Source organism: Eucalyptus grandis, chromosome 11 (assembly GCF_016545825.1).
Source record: "Eucalyptus grandis isolate ANBG69807.140 chromosome 11, ASM1654582v1, whole genome shotgun sequence".
NCBI classification, from domain to species: domain Eukaryota; kingdom Viridiplantae; phylum Streptophyta; class Magnoliopsida; order Myrtales; family Myrtaceae; genus Eucalyptus; species Eucalyptus grandis.
Window position 1 is genome coordinate 26,345,219 of NC_052622.1, and position 27,775 is coordinate 26,372,993.

The following is a 27,775-nucleotide window of genomic DNA, read 5'->3' on the forward strand; positions in this document are numbered from 1 at the left end:
GGCGCGGTTGCGAGTGCAGGTGTCCGGGACGATGTTGCTGGTGTTCGGGCGAAGACGGTGGCGCGCTCGGAGCTCGCTGGAAGGAGATGTTGACGCCGGGCAGAGGTGCAGCGACAGGCGCGGCGATGGGCAGGGCGAGGCTACAGGCGAGCGAGGCGTGGGTTGTCGGTGTTAAAGAAACCGACTTGAAGAAGACAGTATTCGTGCCAATGCATGTGAAACGAAGAAACATTTGAAGATAATTCAAGACCGACTTGAAGAGAGAGTCCGCTCATCACACGTGTTTGCGAGCTGGAAGACTTAAAACAAAAGTAAATACACGTGTCATAATTCATTAGAGCGGTTAGTCTGTTTTATGTAAAACCGAAGTTGTTAAACCGGTGTTGAGTCGGTTGATTTGTTTCTTCACATCTTCCTTGTATATAAAACTACAGAGGAGAGAATAGATAGAAGGTGTGGAGAAAAGCGAAGCTCTCGCTTGAATGTATGAGTTTGGTTCTCGTTGATTCAAGAAGAAAAGAAATCCTTCCTCTTCATCTTGTGTTCTCTGTTCTTTGTTCTTCGTTCTCTTCTTCTCGTTCTTTGTTTTCTCGTTCTTCGTTTCTTCACATGGTATCGAGCTTTCCTAAGAGCTCCGGATTTCTCTGCTATACTGATCAAGTACAAAGTAGTTCTTCAGAAAATATACACTCTACTGAATTACTACAAGTGCATACTGAGGAACAAGTGTGTTCTATGCCAACATTGACAGAGGTTAATACTGATCAACCACAAAGCAGTTCTTCAGACAATACACAAGGTATTATGTCTATTCATCCTATGCAAACCAGATTAAAATCTGGAATAGTCAAACCTAATCCTAAATATGCATGCTTGGCCGAGTATAAAGTTCCTCTCGAACCAAAAACAGTCAAATCTGCACTGGCAGACAGAGGATGGTATCAAGCAATGCAAGATGAAATGGATGCCTTATACACAAACCAGACATGGGAATTAGTACCTCAAACTGATCACATGAATGTTATCGGGTGCAAGTGGGTGTTTAAGACTAAACTTACTGCAGATGGTAAGCTTGATAGACTTAAAGCAAGATTAGTAGCTAAGGGGTTTCATCAAGAAGAAGGTATTGATTTTACAGAGACCTTCAGCCCTGTCATTAAACATGCTACTATTCGAATTATTCTTTTACGTGGCGTGACAAAGCATTGGCCAATCCATCAGCTTGATGTTAAGAATGCCTTCCTGCATGGCACTTTAAATGAAACAGTGTATATGCAGCAGCCACCAGGTTTTATTCACCCTCAGAAGCCTCATCATGTATGTCTGCTTAAGAAATCCTTGTATGGTCTTCGTCAAGCACCTCGAGCATGGTTTGATAAATTCAGTATCTTTCTTCTTGAAAATGGGTTTTCTTGTAGCACCACGGATCCTTCATTATTTGTTTTTCACCATGGCTCAGACACCATACTGTTATTGCTCTATGTAGATGATATTGTGCTCACTGGAAGTTCACCTCACTTACTTTCCAACTTAATTCATCTACTAAGCCTTCAATTTCATATGAAGGATCTTGGTCTTCTGCATTATTTTTTGGGAATTGAGGTTAAACAAACCACACAAGATTTATTTCTTTCTCGACCAAATATGCTCTTGATTTACTTACTCGAGCTAATATGAAAGATTGCAGACCTGTTTCTACTCCTCTTTCATTATGGCCTGCAGCCATCATAACTGATGATATCCTATTACAGCATCCCCTTGAGTATCGAAGTCTTGTGGGTGGACTTCAGTATCTCACTATAACTCGTCCAGATATTGCTTATGCCACTAATCTTCTCTGTCAAAAGATGCAGCAGCCTACATTAGGTGATTTTCACAAGCTCAAAAGAGTTCTTCGATACGTGAAAGGCACTATTACTCTTGGACTAACCATTCATTCCAATAGCTTCATGCATTTGTATGGTTTTGCTGATGCGGATTGGGCAGGATGTAGTACTACCAGGCGATCTACTACTGGTTTTTGTACATATCTTGGCTCTAATCTCATTTCTTGGTCAGCAAAACGGCAATCTACAGTCTCTCGTTCATCGACAGAAGCTGAATATCGCGCCTTAGCCTCAGCAACAGCTGATCTTACATGGGTTAGTTTTGTCCTTCGAGACATCGGCATTGGCTTATCTGCTCCAACATCTCTCTTCTGTGACAACAAGTCAGCTATTGCTCTCTCACTTAACCCTGTTCTACATGCTCGCACAAAGCATATTGAAGTAGATTTTCATTTTGTCCGTGAAAAGGTTGCTTCTGGATCCTTGATTGTCTCTTATATTCCCAGTGCTCGTCAACTTGCAGATATTTTTACAAAATCTTTACCTCGCTACCTACATTTTAGTCTTCGAACCAAATTGGGCTTGGGATATTTACCCCCTCCCAATTTGCGGGGGGATGTTAAAGAAGCTGACTTGAAGAAGACTGTATCTGTGGCAATGCATGTGAAACGAAGAAACATTTGAAGATAATTCAAGACTGACTTGAAGAGAGAGTTTGCTCATCACACGTGTTTGCAAAGCTGGAAGACTTAAAACAAAAGTAAATACACGTGTCATAATTCATTAGAGCGGTTAGTCTGTTTTATGTAAAACCGAAGTTGTTAAACCGGTGTTGAGTCGGTTGATTTGTTTCTTTACATCTTCCTTGTATATAAAACTACAGAGGAGAGAATAGATAGAAGGTGTGGAGAAAAAGCGAAGCTCTCAGTTGAATGTATGAGTTTGGTTCTCGTTGATTCAAGAAGAAAAGAAATCCTTCCTCTTCATCTTGTGTTCTCTGTTCTTTGTTCTTCGTTCTCTATTCTCTGTTCTTTGTTTTCTCTGTTCTTCGTTTCTTCACAGTCGGCTTAGTGCAACAGCGACGGACAGGACTCAGCGGTACGACATCGGGCGCAGCGACGAGCGGGACTTAGTGATGGGTGCTACAGCTTGCGGGCGTCACTCGTGGCTTCGAGCGGTGGGTGCAGAGGCGCGATGGAACGGCAAGGCAGCAGCCGCAGGTGGAGAAGGAGCAGCGTCGGGTCGTCGTGGGTCGGTGCGCACAATAGGCGGAGGCGCGCGGCGGAGGTGGAGTTGGTGGAGCGGCGGTGCGAGCGCGGTGGCGCGGGCACGGACGCGGGCAGCGGAAAGTCCAGCGAAGAAGAAGAACAATGGGCACTTTTCCTTTTTTCCTCTCTGTAGCCGCACGTCCCTTCTCCGTCTCTCTGTACTTTCGGTGTACCTTTTTGTTTCGGTTCAGCTTCTATGCCTGACTTCTTTCTTTTTTCTTTTTCTGACAGACTCTCTATCTTTTGATTTTAATCTCCTCCTCTCTCTTTTCACTTCCCACTTGACTTCATTTTTTCTTGGTTCTCTCTGACGAGCATCTCTCCCTTTTTAATCTCTTCCTTTTTCTCCGCTCGTGTGTCTCTCTACGGGCTCTCTCTTTTTTAATAGCTCTCACAAACCTCTCCAGTGAATTTTTCGTTCTCCCCCCTCTAAGCCGAGGATCCTTGCTTATTTATAGGCAACATCCGACTTGAGCGTGAACAGGTGAACAGGAGGCACCGCAACTTTTCCTTGCTTGTTCAAATTTGGTTCTTTTTTTTTTCAAATATGGTGGCCACCGATATGCTCTCTAGGAAGAAAAGTATTATAAAAATGTCAGCCCATCTTTTTGCAGGCGTCTGTAGAATTTTCACGTCCCCCATTCCATGCGTGCATTAATGAGGGGAGAGAAAATGCACGTTCATGGATTCTTCTTTCTTCTTCATGCTTGGGGCTTCTTATACAGCTACTTGTCCCTCCCTTCTATAGGATTGCCACAACTTTTGACTTTTCTCGTTTGTTTTTTGCTTCCTCCTTCATCAAATTTCTCGTTGCTTCTCCTGACAACCCACACTTGAGAGAGAGCATATTATATAATATATCATGGGCTCATTTTGCTTCCTCTAGAATCCGCACGTCCACCGAATTTGTGCGTGCATGCGCATGCATTAATGAGGGAGAGACAACGGATGTGCAAGAACTTCCTTCCTCTTTTTTTGACTCTCTCTAATAAGTGTTCATATCAGTGGAGAGAGAGACCGTCCTTTTGTGAATATTATCGACCACGAGCCACTGTGTCTTGTTGCCTTTTAGTATAGATGCAAATGCGACTACATGAAATGCAATTTTACTATTTTTTCTTAGGAGTTAAAGATTATTAATCCCTAAATTTTTATGCAATTAATTACTAAATGATTAGTCAAAATTTAGGTGTCAACATTTGTGTTTCGGACTTTTGTAATATTGTTTTTAAGTAATCACTTATCAAAGTCAATGTGATGAAGTTGAACAATGAACTATATTACTTCATTCTTGTGATGTCATGTATGAAAGGGTCCATGTAGAGATCTATAAGATACTATTCTTTTTGCTAGCTTTTATTGTATGAACTTTACTTATAAAGTTTTCTTCCACGTATGTACATATGACCATGTTCAGAATTTTTCTTCACTCACCATGAACAAAATTAAATTTGTGAGTATTCCATGAGAATGAGAATTCAATACCAAGTTTACACTTCATAAAAAAAAAAAAAACACTTGAGAAAAATTTGGAATAAAAATTTTGTATAGTTACTAAGGGCGCGTTTAGCAACGATTCTGTTCCGGGAGCTGATTCGACTAGAAATGATTATTTTTTATTCTCGTTCTTGAACGATTCTCCGAGTAAAAAAGCGCGTTTGGTAACTCGTTTAAAATTTTTGATTCTCGAATAGAATTGTGTTTGGTACCGTATTAATTGATTCTGTTCCAAATTAATTTATTTTGATTTTTAAATAAATTTTAAATAATTTCTTTACTTTTTTTACTTTTTTTCCTCTTTTTCTTTTTTTCTTTTTTTTTTTTCCTTTTTTTCTATTCTTCTTCTTCTTCATTTGGCCGGTCGCCGGACCGGACCGGCAGACGAGGGCCGCCGACGCTCATCGGAGCATCGCCGACCCTCGGCGAGGTTGGCCTTCGTCGGCCGAGCCTCGCCGGCAGCTGAGCGAGGCTCGCCCAGCCCGCGCCGGTGGCCAGGCCGGTCGCGCCGGGGGCTGGGCGAGGGCGAGGCCAGCTCGCCACCGGCGAGGCTCGGCCTCGCCCGGATCTGGCGAGGCCCAGCCTCGCTGGTGGCTGGGCTTGCCTCCGGTGAGCTCGCCGGACCTCGCCCCGGCTTTGACGAGGATAATGAAGGATCTGTGGTTGAAGAAGATAATGAAGGATCTGTGGTTGAATTCTAGTGACTGCATTGAAGTTAATGTGGATAATCAAAGCTGCTTTAGCAATATCTCGAATCCAGTTTTCCATGATAAAACCAAGCATTTCAAAGTCAAATTTTTCTTTCTTCGTGAGGTGCAACAAAGTGGCGAAATTAAGTTGATCTATTGCAGATCTGAAGATCAGCTTGCAGATATGTTCACAAAACCACTTCCAGGCTGGAAGATTTGAGCTGTTAAGAAAGAAAATAGGAATGCAGGTAGCAACTGATCCAAGGAGGAGTTTGTTGGAATTGTTCAGCTGCTGTTTTTTGTCATGTTTTCCTCTGTTTTACTCTGTTTTTTTATTAAAAACAATCAAGTTCATTTAGTTATGCATTTAGTGTTTTTGCTATTTTCTAGGAAGTTAATAGCATGTTTGTGTGCAGTTATGTGTTGCACGTACGTGAGCAGTTTCTGCTTTGTATTTAGTGGTTGTACTCGACAGTTTTTTTCTTTAAGCACAAGACGTATGAAGTGCTATGCTCTATTTTTTTATCTTCTTTCTCTCTAGAAAACAACAAAAAATTTTCTGTTTTGATTGTTGTTTTTATGAGCTTTAACAGCGCCATTGAGGTGGGCTTGCTTCTCCGCCATGGGGGATGTTGCAGAAGAAACGATGGAGACGCTAACCGAGAGGAGATGAATATGGAGAAGGAGATGTGGATGGAGAAAAATTGAGGGATGAGTATGGACTCGGCTAGGGTTATATACAGGGGTGGAATGCGAAGTGGGGACTTGCGTCGACGAAGTGTTCACGCGTTATTTCGCTGCGAGTCCGAGTTGGTGTTGTGTCGACAAATTTTCACAAATTTGTGGCCAAATTTAGCCAAAACCTTCAACTAAAGAGTGAAACTTCACTCAAAGATCTTTCCAATTGTATTTTATTGATACTTACACGAACTAGGGCCAGAATGACCCATGGAGCCTACGAATTCTAGATCTGAACATGATCTTATCTTACATCTAATCTATTTCTACAAGAGAAGAAAGATGCTACTGGACATACGGATGTTTCCCCAAGTACAGGGGATGGAACTAAATTAGAAACCAAACCATGAGGCTCATCGTCCACCCGTGAGATGGGATTCTGCGACAGAAGACGATTGCGTAAATGCCTTGGCCAAATCATCAAAACCTTCGCGATGAGCGAACATTAACCCGCCTGAGGAAAGGCCCATGGACAACAGTTCCGGCATCGGAAGATCACCCTCCAAGTACTGCAAAATTTGACGCATGCTCGGCCTCATCAACGGGTCAAAGTGGGAACAGATCAACCCGAGTTTCAGCACCAACTCCATCTCTTCTTCCACAAATTCCTCCCCCAACCTCGGATCTCTAGCCTCGAGAATAGCACCTCTGTCCCAGCAAGAAAATACCCACTCCACTAATATCACGTCCTCCGGGTCCCGAAGCTCTATCGGCCTTCTCCCGCAGGCTACCTCGAGCAAAAACGCTCCAAACGCATACACATCGGTGTTCCTAGTGGCCTTGCCTCTTAGCGTGTGCTCAGGGGCGAGATAACCGAGCGTTCCTACCACGTGAGTCGTTTGAGGGTCGGTTCCATGGTCGTATAGTCTCGCAAGCCCGAAATCTCCAAGTCTTCCATTTAATTCAGCATCTAGCAAGATGTTACTCGCCTTTATATCCCTGTGGATCACCACTTGCTCCCACCCTTCGTGCAGATAAAGCAGCCCAGATGCCACTCCTTTGATCACCCTGAATCTTTGCCTCCAATTGAGGGTCACCTTTGGTTGGTTATGGAGGTATTTGTCGAGGCTCCCATTGGGCATGTAGTCGTAAACCAAGAGCAACTCCCTTTCCGACGGCAGTAACCGAGGAGCGAAACTATGTTGCGGTGACGGAGCCGGCCAATGCTGACGATCTCCGCTATGAACTCTCTCATGCCTTGTCTCGACTCGTGTGAGACCCTCTTCACCGCAATCTCTATCTTCGATGCGGGTAAGATTCCTCTATAGACCCGACCAAACCCTCCTGTCCCTAGTAGCTCTTGCTCCCGGAATCCTTTTGTCGCAATATAAAGGTCTTTGAACTTGAACCGGTGCGGGCCGTAGTCCCTCTCCCACTCTTCGAGGACCTCAGCGAATCTCCTTTTCCTTCTTATCACGTAAACCACGCTCAAGATCATCATCGATACAACGAAAAGAACCATCAGCGGGAGCCCTATAGTCAGTACTTTCGACATCTCCTTCTTACCGATCCGAGGAAGCTTAGGGAGTTGGGACAGGGCAAGTGCCTGAGCCTCTCCATTTACCCTGAAGCTCCAACCTAGAACATAGTGAGAAGTTAGGAGCGAACCGGTCGATGATGAGAAGCCGACATACATGCTCTGGTTGATGATTGACGAGAGATCCTGCCTACGAGACAAAAGGGGAGTCTGCGGTTTTTGCACATTGATTGGAGCCAATGTGACATCGATCCGCCTTACAGTTCCATCGTAGTCCACCCAAACTTGCATTTCTTTACCACTGATTAGAGTCAAGTTCTTGAACTCACCACCATCTGCATAATACCCCGCCTGAGTTGAGTATGCTGATGTCAACCCATTCAAGTCGATTCCAACATGATTATCGTTGATGTCTTTAAACTCTGTGTTCTGGATCGTGTCGAGTTCCACCCCAATCACATGATTGGTGGAGTTGCCGTTGTCAGTTTCGTTGAACATGCCAAGGTATGCGCTAGCCAGGGACCCAGGGAAGCCTCTCTGGGGCGCAATCACGAAGACGATCCCATGGCCGCTCAGAGTGGCATACTGAGGTTGAATTGCGAAGACGAAAGCGGTGGAGAAGGAATAGACGGAGCCGTTTGGTGAGTTCTTGAACTGGACAGGGTCGGGATGGAAGGCGTGGCCCTTGTGCTGTTTGGTGTCGTCGGTCAGCTTCAGGAGGCCATTGGAGGTGACTGCGGCGATCCCATCGAGGCTCAGATTGGCCGATCGGAAACCGTTGTAAACAAAATTGGTCTCTTGAGCGTAAGCCAAAACTGGTAGCAGAGAGCACGGCCAGAATCTTGAAGAACATGGCTCAAACTCAAAGTCTGCTTAGCAATTAGCTGAAGAAGGATGCAGCTACAAGGGCTATAAAAATCCAGAAGAATCTTTATCTAACAACGTCAAACGAATGGTGCAGATTTCAAAATTTCTGCTCCACATGAGTCCTACGATTGATGAATGTCTTGGACTTAAGGACGAATCCGATAGAGCCCTCTTCATGAGGCAAAGAGGACTTCAAGGACGAATCCAATAGAGCCCTGTTCATGAGGCAGGACTTCAAGGACGAATCCAATAGAGCCCTGTTCATGAAGCAAAAAGGACTTCAAGGTGAGAGAGAGAACTTCGATTTCATATTGCATTTGCGGTCGCGATGACTCTGAATAAACAAATTGGACGGATGCTACTGAGTAGTTCGCAATCTGACTGCTATGGACGTTGCAAGAAGTCGTGGCCTCCGAAACAGATGACGACTTTATGTCGGGAGAGAGATTGGAAGGTGGGTGATGGAATCGAAAGCCCGGTAATTTTCTTCCCATAATAAAACAAACATGTGACAGTACTACTTGTAAGACAAGGGATCCGTCGGAATATTTGAGGGAGGACCAACCCATGGTGGAAGGATGAAAAGACTGGTCTACCATATGGTCCGTGAGGAACACGAAGTTCTGTCTAAACGGCCGGCGGTCGGCGGTGGTAGCCAGTGGGCTGTGGGCGGTGGTTGGGCAGCAACAGGTGGCGGTGACAGGCGATAAGCGGCGGTCGGGTGGTAGCAGGCAGCGGTCGGCGGTTGGCCGTCCGTGAGTAAGAAGGAAAACGAAAAATACAAAAATTTGTGGATGGTACCAAAGGCATCACTATTCTTTTCTATTCCAAAATAGAAATTTTTGTAATTACTAAACGTCTTATTTTATTCAGAAGTTGTTCTGGGAATAAAATAAAAAAAACTATTTCTAAAAAGAAATTGTTTCCCAGAATTGAAGCGTTACCAAACAAACCCTTAGGGCGCGTTTGGTAATCATTCTGTTTTGGGGAACAATTTTTAGCAAAAAAACGCGTTTGGTAATTGCACAAAATTTCTATTCCTAGAATAGAAAAGGAATAGAAATACGTTTAGGGCATGTTTGGCAACGTGCCAAATAGTGCCAGATTCTGATTTTTGTTCCTGCATCGCGTTTGGGAGGAGAATCGTGTTTGGTAAATTTTTTGTTCCCAGAACGATTTTGGACAAGATTTGAGAATAAAAAAATTTGATTCTACGTCCGAGAATCAGAAAAAGAATCAAAACATAAAACCCTTGGTTGCCATCCGCCATTGCCCGCCGTCGTCCGCCACCGCCCACCACCGCCCGCCGCTGCCCGCCGGTCGCCGGTTCGCCGTCGGTCGCCGGTCCGGCGAGGTCGCCGGAGGCTCGTCGGGCCGGGCGAGGTCCGCCGAGCTCGCCGAGGCAAGCCCAGCCACCGGCGAGGCCGGCCTGGCCACCGGCGGGCTAGGCGAGCCTCGCCGGCAGCCTCGCCGGTGGCAAGGCGAGGCTCGGCCTCGCCGAATCGGGCGAGGCTGCCGGTGAGGCTCGCTGGCCACTTGCGAGGCTCGACCTCGCCCGATTGGCGAGGCCGAGCCTCGCCCAGCCGCCGGCGAGGCTCGCCCAACCCCGCCGGTGGCCGGGCCGGCTCGCCGGGCCGGGCGAGGCCGGCTCGGCCACCGGCGAGCTCGCCGGACCTCGCCCGGCCTCGACGAGCCTCCGCGACCTCGCCGGACCAGCGACCGGCGGCGAACCGGCGACCGGCGGGCGGCGGCGGGCGGTGGCGAACGGCGGCGGGCGATGGCGGATGGCAACCAAGGGTTTTATGTTTTGATTCTTTTTCGATTCTCGGACGTAGAATCAAATTTTTTTGATTCTCAAATCTTGTCCAAAATCGTTCCCGGAACAAAAATTTACCAAACGCGATTCTCGTCCCAAACCGATTCTCGGAACAAAAAATCGAATCAAGACTCGTTTGCACGTTGCGCAAACAGCCCTAAACGTATTTCTATTCTTTTTCTATTCTAGGAATAGAAATTTTGTGCAATTACCAAACGCGTTTTTTTGCTAAAAAATTGTTCTCATAAACAGAATGATTACCAAACGCGCCCTAAGGGTTTGTTTGGTAACGCTTCAATTCTGGGAAACAATTTCTTTTTAGAAATAGTTTTTTTTTTCTATTTTTATTCCCAGGAACAACTTCTGAATAAAATAAGACGTTTAGTAATTACAAAAAATTTCTATTTTTGGAATAGAAAAAGAATAGTGATGCCTTTGGTACCATCCACAAATTTTTGTATTTTTTCGTTTTTTCTTCTTACTCAAAGACGGCCGACCGCCGACCGCTGCCTGCTACCACCCGACCGCCGCTTATTGCCTGTCACCGCCACCTGTTGCTGCCCAACCACCGCCCACAGCCCACTGGCTGCCACCGCCGACCGCCGGCCGTTTAGACAGAACTTCGTGTTCCTCACGGACCATATGGTAGACCAGTCTTTTCATCCTTCCACCATGGGTTGGTCCTCCCTCAAATATTCCGACGGATCCCTTGTCTTACAAGTAGTACTGTCACATGTTTGTTTTATTATGGGAAGAAAATTACCGGGCTTTCGATTCCATCACACCCACCTTCCAATCTCTCTCCCCGACATAAAGTCGTCATCTGTTTCGGAGGCCACGACTTCTTGCAACGTCCATAGCAGTCAGATTGCGAACTACTCAGTAGCATCCGTCCAATTTGTTTATTCAGAGTCATCGCGACCGCAAATGCAATATGAAATCGAAGTTCTCTCTCACCTTGAAGTCCTTTTTGCTTCATGAACAGGGCTCTATTGGATTCGTCCTTGAAGTCCTGCCTCATGAACAGGGCTCTATTGGATTCGTCCTTGAAGTCCTCTTTGCCTCATGAAGAGGGCTCTATCGGATTCGTCCTTAAGTCCAAGACATTCATCAATCGTAGGACTCATGTGGAGCAGAAATTTTTGAAATCTGCACCATTCGTTTGACGTTGTTAGATAAAGATTCTTCTGGATTTTTATAGCCCTTGTAGCTGCATCCTTCTTCAGCTAATTGCTAAGCAGACTTTGAGTTTGAGCCATGTTCTTCAAGATTCTGGCCGTGCTCTCTCTGCTACCAGTTTTGGCTTACGCTCAAGAGACCAATTTTGTTTACAACGGTTTCCGATCGGCCAATCTGAGCCTCGATGGGATCGCCGCAGTCACCTCCAATGGCCTCCTGAAGCTGACCGACGACACCAAACAGCACAAGGGCCACGCCTTCCATCCCGACCCTGTCCAGTTCAAGAACTCACCAAACGGCTCCGTCTATTCCTTCTCCACCGCTTTCGTCTTCGCAATTCAACCTCAGTATGCCACTCTGAGCGGCCATGGGATCGTCTTCGTGATTGCGCCCAGAGAGGCTTCCTGGGTCCCTGGCTAGCGCATACCTTGGCATGTTCAACGAAACTGACAACGGCAACTCCACCAATCATGTGATTGGGGTGGAACTCGACACGATCCAGAACACAGAGTTTAAAGACATCAACGATAATCATGTTGGAATCGACTTGAATGGGTTGACATCAGCATACTCAACTCAGGCGGGGTATTATGCAGATGGTGGTGAGTTCAAGAACTTGACTCTAATCAGTGGTAAAGAAATGCAAGTTTGGGTGGACTACGATGGAACTGTAAGGCGGATCGATGTCACATTGGCTCCAATCAATGTGCAAAAACCGCAGACTCCCCTTGTCTCGTAGGCAGGATCTCTCGTCAATCATCAACCAGAGCATGTATGTCGGCTTCTCATCATCGACCGGTTCGCTCCTAACTTCTCACTATGTTCTAGGTTGGAGCTTCAGGGTAAATGGAGAGGCTCAGGCACTTGCCCTGTCCCAACTCCCTAAGCTTCCTCGGATCGGTAAGAAGGAGATGTCGAAAGTACTGACTATAGGGCTCCCGCTGATGGTTCTTTTCGTTGTATCGATGATGATCTTGAGCGTGGTTTACGTGATAAGAAGGAAAAGGAGATTCGCTGAGGTCCTCGAAGAGTGGGAGAGGGACTACGGCCCGCACCGGTTCAAGTTCAAAGACCTTTATATTGCGACAAAAGGATTCCGGGAGCAAGAGCTACTAGGGACAGGAGGGTTTGGTCGGGTCTATAGAGGAATCTTACCCGCATCGAAGATAGAGATTGCGGTGAAGAGGGTCTCACACGAGTCGAGACAAGGCATGAGAGAGTTCATAGCGGAGATCGTCAGCATTGGCCGGCTCCGTCACCGCAACATAGTTTCGCTCCTCGGTTACTGCCGTCGGAAAGGGGAGTTGCTCTTGGTTTACGACTACATGCCCAATGGGAGCCTCGACAAATACCTCCATAACCAACCAAAGGTGACCCTCAATTGGAGGCAAAGATTCAGGGTGATCAAAGGAGTGGCATCTGGGCTGCTTTATCTGCACGAAGGGTGGGAGCAAGTGGTGATCCACAGGGATATAAAGGCGAGTAACATCTTGCTAGATGCTGAATTAAATGGAAGACTTGGAGATTTCGGGCTTGCGAGACTATACGACCATGGAACCGACCCTCAAACGACTCACGTGGTAGGAACGCTCGGTTATCTCGCCCCTGAGCACACGCTAAGAGGCAAGGCCACTAGGAACACCGATGTGTATGCGTTTGGAGCGTTTTTGCTCGAGGTAGCCTGCGGGAGAAGGCCGATAGAGCTTCGGGACCCGGAGGACGTGATATTAGTGGAGTGGGTATTTTCTTGCTGGGACAGAGGTGCTATTCTCGAGGCTAGAGATCCGAGGTTGGGGGAGGAATTTGTGGAAGAAGAGATGGAGTTGGTGCTGAAACTCGGGTTGATCTGTTCCCACTTTGACCCGTTGATGAGGCCGAGCATGCGTCAAATTTTGCAGTACTTGAGGGTGATCTTCCGATGCCGGAACTGTTGTCCATGGGCCTTTCCTCAGGCGGGTTAATGTTCGCTCATCGCGAAGGTTTTGATGATTTGGCCAAGGCATTTACGCAATCGTCTTCTGTCGCAGAATCCCATCTCACGGGTGGACGATGAGCCTCATGGTTTGGTTTCTAATTTAGTTCCATCCCCTGTATTTGGGGAAACATCCGTATGTCCAGTAGCATCTTTCTTCTCTTGTAGAAATAGATTAGATGTAAGATAAGATCATGTTCAGATCTAGAATTCGTAGGCTCCATGGGTCATTCTGGCCCTAGTTCGTGTAAGTATCAATAAAATACAATTGGAAAGATCTTTGAGTGAAGTTTCACTCTTTAGTTGAAGGTTTTGGCTAAATTTGGCCACAAATTTGTGAAAATTTGTCGACACAACACCAACTCGGACTCGCAGCGAAATAACGCGTGAACACTTCGTCGACGCAAGTCCCCACTTCGCATTCCACCCCTGTATATAACCCTAGCCGAGTCCATACTCATCCCTCAATTTTTCTCCATCCACATCTCCTTCTCCATATTCATCTCCTCTCGGTTAGCGTCTCCATCGTTTCTTCTGCAACATCCCCATGGCGGAGAAGCAAGCCCACCTCAATGGCGCTGTTAAAGCTCATAAAAACAACAATCAAAACAGAAAATTTTTTGTTGTTTTCTAGAGAGAAAGAAGATAAAAAAAGAGCATAGCACTTCATACGTCTTGTGCTTAAAGAAAAACTGTCGAGTACAACCACTAAATACAAAGCAGAAACTGCTCACGTACGTGCAACACATAACTGCACACAAACATGCTATTAACTTCCTAGAAAATAGCAAAAACACTAAATGCATAACTAAATGAACTTGATTGTTTTTTAATAAAAAAAACAGAGTAAAACAGAGGAAAACATGACAAAAAACAGCAGCTGAACAATTCCAACAAACTCCTCCTTGGATCAGTTGCTACTGCAGATTCCTATTTTCTTTCTTAACAGCTCAAATCTTCCAGCCTGAAGTGGTTTTGTGAACATATCTGCAAGCTGATCTTCAGATCTGCAATAGATCAACTTAATTTCGCCACTTTGTTGCACCTCACGAAGAAAGAAAAATTTGACTTTGAAATGCTTGGTTTTATCATGGAAAACTGGATTCTGAGATATTGCTAAAGCAGCCTGATTATCCACATTAACTTCAATGCAGTCACTAGAATTCAACCACAGATCCTTCATTATCTTCTTCAGCCACAAAGCTTGATTTACAGCTGCAGTAGCTGCTATAAACTCAGCCTCTGCAGTGGACTGAGCTACAATCTCTTGCTTTTTGAAACACCAGGAGAAACAAGTAGAACCAAGACTGAAACAATACCCAGACATGCTTTTCATGTCATCCACTGAACTAGCCTAGTCACTATAAGAAAATCCTTGTAAATTAAGCTTCTGACCTTTCTTAAATTTCACACCAAAGAACAATGTTCCTTTGAGATATCTCAAGACCCTTTTTGCTGCAATCAAATGTAACTGACTAGGACTACTCATAAACCTGGATAAAACACTCACAGCAAATAGAATATCTGGTCTGGTTGTTGTAAGATACATGAGACACCCAATCAGACTTCTATACATAGAAGCATCTACTGCATCTGTTCCATCATTCTTTTGCAGCTTCTCTTTAGCAGCCATAGGATCTATTCCATCATTCTTCTGCAGCTTCTCTTTAGCAGCCATAGGAGTGCTTACACTTCGACAATCTTCCATTTGAAACTTCTTTAGAATTTCCTTCATGTATTTTTTTCTAACAGATGAAGATCTCATATGAAGCCTATTTGACTTCCGACCCAAAAAATAAGCCATCTTTCCCAAGTCGACATCTCAAAACTGCAAATAGATCTTGCTTCACCTTCTCTATCAATTCCATATCATTCCCCTTCACTAATAGATCATCTACATAAAGTGACAAAATTACAACACTGTGATTCACCTTCTTGACATAAAGAGTGAACTCACTTAAGCTTTTTACAAAGCCAAAATCCTGCAAATATCGATCTATCTTCCTATACCAAGCTCTTGGAACCTACTTTAGTCCATATAGAGCTTTCCTCAACCTGTATACACTCTCTTCTTGGCCTTTGATACTGAAGCCTTCAGGTTGTTCAACAAAAATCTCCTCCTCAAGCTCTCCATTCAGAAAAGCAGACTTGACATCTAACTGAAATATAGGCCACCCCTTCTCTGCTGTAATAGCTAATAGTAACCTTATTCTATCAAGTCGTGCAACATGAGCAAATGTTTCAGAATAGTCTACTCCCCATATTTGTGCATAGCCTTTCACCACCAGTCTAGCTTTGTGTTTATTGACAGAACCATCAAGATTAAGTTTTGTTCTAAACACCCACTTAACCCCAATCACATTCTTATCAGATGGTCTGTCAACAAGCTCCCATGTGTGGTTTTTCTGGATCATAGCAATCTCCTCCTACATTGTTGCAATCCACCTTTGATCCTCCTTAGCTTCCACAAAGTTAGATGGTTTGAGCATTGCCACATTGCTTCTTTCATAGATTTCAGCAAGTGACCTTGTGCCTCTCACTGGTAAATCATCCACACTGTCTTCCAATCCATCTATAACTTCATCAACCTCTACATCTGTTGCAGGTTGTTTTTCGAACTGTTGTTGTTCTGCACTCTTTCCTTCCATCCAATTCCACTCATCTTCCTCTAGAAAAACAACATCTCTACTTACAGTTACCTTCCCTGTCATAGGGTGAAAAATTCTGTAAGCTTTTGATTGGAGACTGTACCCAGTGAAGATTCCAAGCTCTGCTTTCTTATCCAACTTGTCCCTCTTAACCTCAAGAACATGAGTGTAACACAAACACCCAAAAACCTTCAAATTTTTCACATAATGTTTAACACCATACCAGACTTCAAAAGGTGTTGACCTCTCTAAGGCCTTTGTGGGCAATCTGTTCAATAGGAACACTATAGTATTAGCTGCTTCAGCCCAGAACTTCTTAGGTAACTTCTTCTCCTGCATCATACATCTAGCCATCTCCATAATGCTTCTGTTTTTCCTCTCACTGACCCCATTCTGTTGAGGTGAATAGGGAGCAAAGAACTACCGCACAATTCGCCTTGCTCACAATTCAACTTAAACTTGTGAGCGGTATACTCGAACCATTATCGAGACCCGAGCATTTTAATTTTCTTCCCACTCGATTCTCAACTAAGGCTTTAAACTTCACAAACACATCAGAACTTCAGACTTGGCTTGCAGAAAATAAATCCAACTCATCCTAGTCATATCATCAGTGAAGGTAATGAAATACCTGCTACCATTGAGAGAAGACTTAGACATAGGTCCACATAGATTTGTGTGGACTAATTGTAGCTTCTCACATGCTCTCCAGCCTCCTCATTTGAAAGGAAATCTGGCTTGCTTGCCAAGAAGACAAGTTCTGCACTGTGGAAATTTCTCCTCTAAACTTGGCTAGTCATCTGCCAAGCTATTTCTCTGTATAAACGACATGCTCTTCCTGTGAACATGCCCAAGTCTTTTATGCCATAACTCTGCATTTTCTTCTTTGCACTTTAAAGCCATTTGTTGCATCTCTTGTGGCTTGAACATGAAACTCTTGTCTCTCATTGGGATTCTTAGCACTTCTTTGCTATCTGCATTATTAATAAGACATTCATTCCCTTCGAACTTCACTTTATAGCCTTTCTCAACTAATTGACCAACACTTAACAAATTCTGGTCAATGTTTGGCACAAAAAGAACATCACCGATCAGCTTCACCTCATGATTTCCTTCAATAGCCACTGTACCCTTCCCTTGCACTTCGATATATTGTCCGTTGCCAATTCTGACTCTAGACCCGATCGACCTGTCTAGACTCCTAAACAACTTCGAATTGCCAGTCATATGATTGGTACAGCCACTATCCACCAGCCATGCATCATTCCCAACAGAAGATTCAGAAAAAGAAGCTACAAACAAGTGCTCTTCCTCAGTTTCATTCAATGCTACCTGTGCTTTTCCTGCTTGCTGGTAATTTTTTTCTTTGCAGATGGCTTCCATGTGACCCAACTTGTGACATCTTCGCATCTAGCATCGGCTTTCTCCAACATCTAAAAACGATGATTAGTTCCACCACAAAGATTGACAAGGCTTTTTGTTCATCTTCCATTTGCTAGACCCACCAGAATTTCCTTCTTTTGCTACAAACTTGGAGTCACCAGCATTTTCTCGGACTGAATCCATTTCTTCCCTTTGCCTCCATCATTTGACTTCACTTTAGCTTGCAGCGCACCCTCTACAAACTCTTCTCTTCATCAATCTTCTCGTGCTCCCGTGCTCGCAGAGCATTTAACAATTCTGCAAGCTTTATATCAGCTAAGTCTCTTGTATTTTCAGAGAAGCTATGGTGGCTTCGAACTTCTCTGGAAGAGACATCAGGATCTTCTGAACAAGCCTTTCATCATTCAAGTCAGTCCCTAAAACTCTGATTTTTTCAGCTATCCCAACCAGCCTATCAGAGTACTCCTTCACTGACTATGAATCCTTCATCTGCTGTCTCTCAAACTCCCTCAAGAGATTCAACACCTTCATGCCTCTTATCTTCTCATTTCCCTCGTATTCATCCTTCAAGAAATCCCATATTGCCTTTGCGAATCACATCTCATGATCCTTGTGAAGATAGTAGGTGAAACAGCAACATACAGGCAAGACTTTGCCTTGGCCTTCCTTGTGATTCTCTCTTTATGGTACTTTATCTGATTCAAGGTCGGATTGTCTGGAAGTGGAACAACCTCATAATCATTCTCCACAGCCTCCCATAAATCATGACCCTCCAAGAATGCCATCATCTTCACAGCCCAAGCCTGATAATTTTCCCAGTTTAGATTGGAGCAACCATTGCGAGAGAATCCACTCGATCCTCGCCTCCATCAGCTTTTTCTTGCAGATTGGAAGCAATTTTCACTCACTCACCCTCACTTCACAGTCCCTTAAGATCTCACAAATGCTCGATACCAATGTTAAAGCTCATAAAAACAACAATCAAAACAGAAAATTTTTGTTGTTTTTGAGAGAGAAAGAAGATAAAAAAAAAAAAACAGAGCATAGCACTTCATACGTCTTGTGCTTAAAGAAAAAAATTGTCGAGTACAACCACTAAATACAAAGCAGAAACTGCTCACGTACGTGCAACACATAACGCACACAAACGTGCTATTAACTTCCTAGAAAATAGCAAAAACACTAAATGCATAACTAAATGAACTTGGCTATTTTTTAATAAAAAAACAGAGTAAAATAGAGGAAAACATGACAGAAAACAGCAGCTGAACAATTCCAATAGGCGCCTACTATGGCCCCGCCGTGCCCCCAAGCAGCACTCCTACCTCCGCCCTAGCCGCAGTGGGGGCTGTGGCTGTGGCTGTGGCTTCTGCCTTCTCAAGCTCATCTTCAACATCGTCCTCACCGTGGTCATCACCATCGGCCTCCTCACCCTCCTCTTCTGGCTCATCTTCCCCCAACCTCGTCAAGTTCCACGTCACCAACACCGAGCTCACCCAGTTTAACTTCACTGCCACCCTCAGTTACACCCTCAGCTCAACCTCACCATCCGGAACCCGAACTGCCACATTGGGATCTACTACGACCGGATCGAGGTGCAGGCATTAGATGGGGGCCAGCGCTTGGCCTCCGATTACCTGACCCCGTTCTATCAGGGCCACAAGAACACAACGACGCTCAGCGCAGCATTCCAGGGCCAGCAGCTGGTGGTGCTTGGCACGAGCGAGCAATCCGATTTCAACTCTGAGAAGGCGACTGGTGTCTACGATATCGATATGAAGCTGTACCTGAGGGTGCGGTTCAAGCTTGGCAAGATCAAGACGTTCGCATCAAGCCGAGGGTCAAGTGCGGGTTGAAGGTCCCTCTGAGCTTGTCGGGGTCAGCCACGGCCACCTTCCTGACCGAGAAGTGCAACATCGACTGGAGGATCTTTAGATGATCATTCTATGGGCGATGTATTGATTTTTCTTGGGGTCACTAGTTTTTGGTCATGTTGATACCATTGCTTTCGTTGTTCTTTCATTATCGGCGCATTAGGACGTTTGTTATGGCTGTCGCCTTTAGGTTTCTGGTATATACAGATGCATGCTTGTATCGATGTTCATGCTTTCGTATATAAATAAGGAACTCGCGGAGTTCGATTTTTATAGCACTCGATTCAACTCGTTACGGTGCCATAATTTGCGAAATTGAATTTCGTCGTGCATTGCTTCTCATTCGTCAAGAGATAAGGGCGTGGAATGTGGGAGTTGGTGGTGGGACTTCTTGGAGCGCCATTTGTCAATGATCTACATCACCGAATTGTCCATGGTTGTCTTGCCATCTACATAAGCCTGCGAGAATTACCATCAGATCAGCACATGAACAGAAGAAATGCTTCCTTTAAGTCCGTTCCGCAACACAGCCACTATTTCATTAAAGAACAAAGAAACTGAGAAAGTGCAGTCTACCTTGTAAATGAAAGTCCTAAATCCCAAGCAATCCCAAGGTACCGGTGAGGTGGCAATCAGTCCACTGAACAAGAAACAGCAAAAGGCAAGCAGCTGGGCTATAGGATAATCTTATCTGAAGACAGGCGCCATCGTATTCCTGAGGGAAATCTGAAGCTCTGAGGTTCAAACAGAAAGGATACAGAACCTTACAGTGGGAAGATGATTTCACACATCAAGTAACATTTACTAGCTTGCCAAACCATCTAACCTACTTCATTTCCAAAATTCATTGGGAGGCTGTACTAATAGGATTAATCTAATCAAGCAAGCACACTACTTCTGTTTCAAAAGAATATATGGTTCACGCGCTACTAATCCTGATGGTCTTATGACAGCAGCTGGATGGAATGAGAATTGGGAGACATTCAGCTTCCTCGCGGCTCAGCCGGTCACCCTGTTGCATCCCTCCACCACATCGACTACACCGACCCAATCTTCCCCAACATGACCGGACCCGAGGCCTTGCGGCACCTACAAAACAAGGACCAAGGCCACTAGGCAACATTAGAAACAAGAAGTTTGAGCATACAATCAGTTCCTAAGCAGCCCCCACTTTGTCATCGGTACTAGTTGGCATGCTTGATGAGCATGGACAAATATATATACCAAATGTCCATTTTCCAATTTTTAATCAGTAAAAGAGCATTCTCATCCTATTTTCCAATTTTCAAAGGCAATATACCAACCTCCTTCCTCACATGTTCAAGCATCATTCACACTCAATAATCTCGTGAAAGCCAAATTGGACTTCACCAATAATGTGGTAGTATATACAAGAATAATCTTATATGTAAACCGTCTAGTTTGTGAACCTACAACCCGAAAAAAAATTTAAGACTCATCACTAGAATGGAAGCTGCCCAAGCTTATGTAGAATCAACATCAATAAGACTCACCGCTAATAGTTTGCACTAAAGAAAAAGATAAATCTTTGTCACATTCACGATCATCTTGAAGTATTTTAAGTAGAGATATTATAGGATGAAAATTGTTAAATTATGTCTCAAATTTGAATCTTTATGGAACTCAATCCATTGGATAAATTTGGATAAATATCCAAAGTGTGATTGCACAAATAATCCAAGTTATGGATTTATTATGTAGAGGTTTATGATATTGGAGAATTTGTTATTTTGTTGGAGATAAATCTCAAGATTTCGTCCACAAGATTTATTTTTCTTTTATCTAAGTTTGACCGGTTGACCTATAAGAAGTGGACGTCTCTCTTTATTTGTGAATATAAAAGTTGAATAAGAAACACAAATAAATGAGGACCCCTCCAAAAGCCGACAGTGTGGAATTTAAAAAGTTTCTTGAAGAAGCGCCGCACGAGAATACAACGTAAAGAAACCGCTAAGGACATGGAGAGGTGTCGAAATGCCTCGTGTGCGAATAGTGAAGGTTGTGGTGAAACGGCAGATTGGTGTGGCGGTTACGGAGGAGAAAGATGAAGGTTGGGGAGGGACTTGCCGATGCTGATGCCAAAGGAGCTTTGCAAGAGGCTTGACGAGTTGATTATTGGGCATGAAATTGCCAAAAAAGGTTTCGCTATTGTATTTACATAAGTTCGGGGATTTTCAATTTGCGGCTCGTTTACTTGGGAGCGAATTTGTGTATTGCATGTGCTTCTGCCTCTCTGATCATCTCTAATTTTTTGGTGAATAATTGGGGTTATGGCCAATGTCAATTTGCATAGTTGTCCTCCGACTGCAAGTTTAGATGCTTCTTCACGTGATGCTTATCGTGATTACTCTAAATGCTTCCGACACAGCTAGTTACATATAAAGAACAAAAAAAATATGAGCGTAGCTGATGTCTTGACAATTGGAGCACGCATTGCTCCAGCCAAGAAAAGAAAAGAAACTAATCTCCAACTGGTGACAATTACACCTTTTTTGAGCCAAGAGCTACATCCCTTCCATTCTACGTATGACAATGGCGGTTGCACACCCATCTCCTTTAGAAGCATAGAACGAATTCTCCCCGTTTCGAGGCTTCTTCGTTTTTTGCAAAGCTACCATTTACCGTTGTCTCAAAACATTTCCAAGCACACTCCATTTCGACAGGTATATCCTACAATCTTCAACTTCTAGTTGAACGCGAACATTATTAGAAGTCAAGGATTAATATTATTATTCCTCTAACTCGCCCCACACCTGAACTAGCCATTGCAAATCTCTCGTTGCCAGTGCACTTTTAGTCTCACTTGTTGATCAATGGCCCATAACATTGTCCACTGTCGCGACCTTCCTAGAGGAGGTTCACTTGGGGGAAAGCTAGTGGATTACTAAACGGGAATAAAGGTTCCTCTCACAAGGCCATCACTCGTGTTTAGCATGAGCCCTCTCAAGCCCTATCAATCGCAACTTGGTACTCAATTCAATATGTGATTAAACTTATCTGTTGGACCCACCGCTAGTCGATTATGGGTCGATTAGACATCCAAGTAAAATGTAGGATGGGTATGGGGATTGGTTATGCTAAATTAATCTAATGCCCTTTGGGTACCTTTTCTCTTTATTTCGAAAATGTTTTACATGTAGTCATTTTCCATTTTTACCCTATGCCACTAACATGTGAGGGTGATCACACAAGTGCGCACTCAAGAAAATAACACCCATAATCAATACAGTAAATAGATTATAGAAAAATTTAAGGACCTTTATGCGCTAAGCAAATGTATCCCTATCCATTGCCACAAGGTTTTGGCAAACTGTTACTTTAGAAAGATATGCAAACCTAATGTATGAATGTTATGTATGATATAATGATTAGCTAATATGTGATCTATATGAGACTCTATAATTCTAATTTTTGATAATTCTTCTTTATTATCTGGTAGAAGACAAATGGCCTTAAAGGTCTATAAATTAAATTACTCCTATCCCTGCATTTATATGGTAGGTGAGGATGCAATCTAAATCCCTGGTGGGAGATGATAATTAACATGTATGAATGATTTAAAGGAAACCACGAATTTATTCTAAAATACAAACTATTAGAACTCGTTACACAATTCGAGCGATGAATATTATTTTCCTTTTAATTTCATTTCTATAATGGTTGGTTTGATTTAGTTTCCATTTTGAGTTCATGTAAACAATTGATGGGATGGATGCTTCATCTTATTCAACGAACTTACTTTGGAATTAGTCATATATAATGGTGAATGATGGATTTTTCTTACATTGTTCTGTTCTTTGAATCCGCAACATGCAAGAAATCATAAGGAAGTACCACGGCCATAAGGAGACTCAAACTATGGAGCGCAACAAATTAGTGTATTTGCATGGGAATGTCTCGCTCTCCCTAATGAATTTTATGGAAAAGACAATGGCTAATCATCTTTGTATGTTGCCAAACATTGTTTTGCAGGAACAACTTCAGAATGAGCTGAGGAGAATACGAAAGGAAATGTGTTACCTTCAACTGAGCGTGTAGTGATACACCGCCGGTGATTTGACCAACATGCGACTCGAGGACTTTGATCAGATGGAGTAGCAACTTGAGTGCTCCATCAACAAGGTCCGCGCAAGGGAGGTAATGGTTCTTTGTAATGACAAATATTGTCGCGTGATTTTTCTTATGTAACCATTGTTTTTGTAAATTAAAAGCTATAGCATGTGCCAAGTATATTGTACCGCCTTTCACATTAATTATAGTATTCAGAAGATTTTTCTAGATGCTGAAGGAGAACATGTCAGCGATTAACATTCGGAGGAAGAACGTCATGGTTAAAGTTCGAAAGAACTCGAGGAAAAAAAATCAAAACCAGAAGGGTAGCATAATAACTGAAAACTACATGTATTGTATTTAGATTATTCCAAATGCATAATTTTTCCAGTATGTCATGACACGCACAACACTATCATGAATGAATATACAGTCTCCTCTTTTTTCATTTAATCAGCATAAGCTAATCACTTGACGGGTTATAAGTGCTTGTTTATGAAATGCTATCAACTTAATCAGTTCGTGCAATCCACTTATGATGTTGTTCAAATTGTTGATCCACATATGCCAATCGAATTGTGTCCTTGATTTCCAAGTATTATTCAGTTTGAGCTAATGCAACAGCAAATAGACAATCTGCGGAGAAAGGTATGACTGCCCTCTCTCTTCCCAAGTAAATTTAAGTTTACATGCTTTTCTTTTTTGTTTTATATCAGGGAGGGATCAAAGTTTCATACATTTGTGACCATGGTTACAATGTCCAGGTGAAAATGCCGCATGACGAAAATGATCAAATATATCATTTGGTGAGTTAAAATGGCACTAGCAAAATACTTGCACAACTGCTGTGCAATGGAACTTAAGTGAAAGATGTTTGGTTTAGTTGACTAACTTCCAAACTCTCTTATTACATGTCGCAGAAGCACCATCAATATATGTATTGAGCCGAAACCCTAGCTAGTCTGGCCTCTTCCCATTGCTAGTTAAGGGGGCAAAAGAGGAAAAAATGTCCTCAAAATTGTTTCAAGTTTTGAAGTTAGTCAACCGAACTAAACATCTTTCACTTAAGTTCTATTGCATAGTAGTTGGGCAAGTATTTAGCTAGCGGCATTTTAACTCACCAGATGATATATTTGATCATTTTCATCATGTAGCATTTTCCCTTGGACATTGTAACCATGGTCACAAATGTATGAATCTTTGACCCCTTCTTGATATACAACAAAAAAAAGAAATGCATGTAAACTTAATTTTACTTGAGAAGAGAGAGGACAGTTATACCTTTCTCTGTAGATTGTTTATTTGCTGTTGCATAAGCTCAAACTAAGTAATACCTGGAAATCAGGGACACGGTTCGATTAGCATACATGGATCAACAATTTAAACAACATCATTAGTGGATCACATGGATTGATTAAGTTAATAGCATTTCATAAATAAGCACTTATAACCCTTCGAGTGATTAGCTTGTGTTGATTAAGAAATAAAAGACGTGATTGTAAATTCATTCACGATAGTGGGGTGTGTGCCATGACATAATGGAAAAATTGCGCGCTTTGAATAGCGGGCAAATCTAAATGCAAAAGAAGACAATTACATGTAGTTTTCAATCATTATGTTACCCTTTTGGCTTCGATTTTTTGTTTTTTTATCAAGTTCTTTCAAACTCTAACCATGACGCTCTTCCTCCATACATTAATCGCCGGCGTGTTCTCCTTTGGCGTCTAGAAAAATCTTCTAAATAGTATAATTAATGTGAAAGGCGGTATGGTGTGCTGAGCACATGCTGTTGCTTCTAACTGACAAAAACAGTTGTTTCGTTAGAAAAATCGCACGACAATATTCATCATTGCAAAGAACCATTACCTTCCTTTTGTGGACCTTGTTGATGGAGCACTCAAGTTGCTGCTCCATCTGATTGAAGGCCTCGAGTCGCATGTTGGTCAGATCACTGGCGGCTTATCGTTGCATGCTCAGTTGAAGGTTACGCGTTTCCCTTCGTATTATCCCCAACTAATTCTGAAGTTCTTCCTGCAAAACAGTGCTTGGTGATGTAGGAAGATGATTAGCCATTGTCTTTTGCATAACATTCTTTAGGGAGAGTGAGACATTCCCATGCAAATAAACCTATTCATTATGCTCCATAGTTTGAGTCCCCTTATGGCCGTGGTACTTCCTTATGATTTCTTGCATGTTGTGGATTCATATAATTGAACAATGTAAAGCTTTAAGGGTGTTGAGATCTCCAAAATGATATATCGTACGGAAATAAAGCTTTTGGAACCCATTTGTCCCTGCAGATTTCCAACTATTGGAGGTTTTAAGGCAAAATATCGAAAATGAATTTTCTATAAAGCAAAAGGAAATTTTTTCTGACAAATCTCCTTTCTCTGATTTCACCTGACTTTACGGGTATTGTCATCACCAAAATGATAAATCTTATGGAAATAAAAAATTCCCTTTTGCTCCTCCGACAATTGGAAATCTGCAGAAAATTCCCTTTTGATATTTTGCCTAAAAACCTCTGACAGTTGGAAATCTGCAGGGACAAATGGGTTCCAAATTTTTTTTTATTTCTGTATGATTTATCATTTTTTCATGTGGAAATCACAATATCTTTAAAGTCGGTGAAATCAAAAACCAAAATTTGTCGAAAAAATATCCCTTTCGATATTTTGCCTAAAAACCTTCGACAGTTGGAAATTTGTAGGGACAAATGGGTTCCAAAAGCTTTATTTCCGTATGATTTATCATTTTGGAGATTACAACATCCTTAAAGTCAAGTGAAATCAGAGAACAAATATTTGTTAGAAAAAATTCTCTTTTGCTCCATAGAATATTCCCTTTCGATATTTTGCCTTAAAACCTCCAACAGTTGGAATTTTGCAGGGATAAATGGGTTCCAAAAGCTTTATGATTGTATGATTTATCATTTTGGAGATCACAACACTCTTAAATTCGGGTGAAATCGAAGAACGAAGATTTGTCGAAAAAAATTCTATTTTGCTCCATAGAAAATTCCTTTTTGATATTTTGCCTAAAAACCTCCAACAGTTGAAAATCTGCAAGGATAAATGGGTTCCAAAAGCTTTATTTATGTATGATTTATCATTTCGGAGATCACAACACCCTTAAAGTCAGCTTTTGGAACTCATTCGTCCCTACATATTTCCAACCGTCGAAAGATTTGTCTGAAAAAAAAAATTCCCTTTTGCTCAATAGAAAACTCTTTTTGATATTTTTCCTAAAAACCTCCGACGCTTGGAAATATGCAAGGACAAATGAGTTCCAAAAGCTTTATTTCTATACGATTTATCATTTTGGAGATCAAAATACCCTTAAAGTCATGTGGAATCGGAGAACGAAGATTTATCAGAAAAAATTTCCTTTTACTCCATAGAAAATTCTATTTCGATATTTTGCCTAAAAACTTCTGACAATTGGAAATCTGCCGTGACAAATGGGTTCCAAAAGCTTTATTTCCCACGATTTATCATTTTGGAGATCACAACACTCTTAAAGTTAGGTAAAATCAAAGAATGAAGATTTGTCGAAAAAATTCCCTTTTGCTCTATAGAAAATTCATTTTCGATATTTTGCTAGGACAAATTGGTTCTGAAAGCTTTATTTCAGTATGATTTTATCATTTTGGAGATTACAACACATTTAAAGTCATGTGAAATAAGAGAACGTAGATTTGTTTGAAAAAATTCCCTCTTGCTCCCTAGAAAATTTCCTTTCGATATTTTGCATTAAAACCTCTGACAGTTGGAAATCTGCAGGGACAAATGGGTTCCAAAAGCTTTATTTTTGTATGATTTATCATTTTGGAGATCACCACACCCTTAAAGTCAGGTGAAATAAGAGAATGAAGTTTTGTAAAAAGAAAAATTCCCTTATGCTCCATAGAAAATTCTCTTTTGATATTTTGCCTAAAAACCTCCGACAGTTGGAAATTTGCAGGGACAAATGGGTTCACTTTGGAGATTACAACACCCTTAAAGTCGGGTGAAATCAGAGAACGAAAATTTGTTAGAAAGAAATTCCCTTTTGCGCCATTGAAAATTCCATTTTGATATTTTGCCTAAAAAACTCCTACAATTAAAAAACTGCTGAGACAAATGGGTTCCAAAAGCTTTCTTTCCGTACGATTTATCATTTTGGCTCCATAGCTTGATCAATCGTACCATAATTTTCATTCTCTGATTTAACTTGATTTTAAGGTTGTTACTCTAAAATGATAAATCGCACAGAAATAAAACAGTTGTTGTCATTTTGATATCATTATTACAGTTTTAAGAAACTCATTTCTTAGTCCGGATTTTGTTGGGATAATGTGAATAAAACAATTGTTGTCAATGATCCAATTATATTAGAATCTCACATCAAGGTATCTTTTTAACTTTTTGATCATTTTGATATCATTATAGATGTAAATTTTAAAATGTATGGTTATGTTGCTAAAATGTC

General features: G+C 42.4%; 1 protein-coding gene, 1 non-coding gene and 1 pseudogene across 2 annotated transcripts; 2 read left to right on the plus strand and 1 right to left on the minus strand.

Annotated features, from left to right (window-relative positions):
* Positions 1–6,144: 6,144 nt before the first annotated feature.
* On the minus strand, positions 6,145–8,627 carry LOC120289850 (annotated as a pseudogene).
* A 2,609-nt stretch (positions 8,628–11,236) lies between these two features.
* Positions 11,237–13,637, plus strand: LOC104429674 (L-type lectin-domain containing receptor kinase IV.1). Its single transcript, XM_039304328.1, is given in 4 exon segments — positions 11,237–11,752; positions 11,754–12,092; positions 12,094–13,259; positions 13,262–13,637. Coding segments are annotated over 4 exon segments (1,971 nt in total). The 5' UTR covers positions 11,237–11,435; the 3' UTR covers positions 13,411–13,637.
* Positions 13,638–13,876: 239 nt separating this feature from the next.
* On the plus strand, positions 13,877–19,217 carry LOC104429675. The gene is made up of 2 exons (XR_005547424.1): positions 13,877–13,904; positions 18,643–19,217. It is a non-coding gene; the product is annotated as an NDR1/HIN1-like protein 3 (transcript).
* The last annotated feature ends 8,558 nt before the right edge of the window (positions 19,218–27,775 follow it).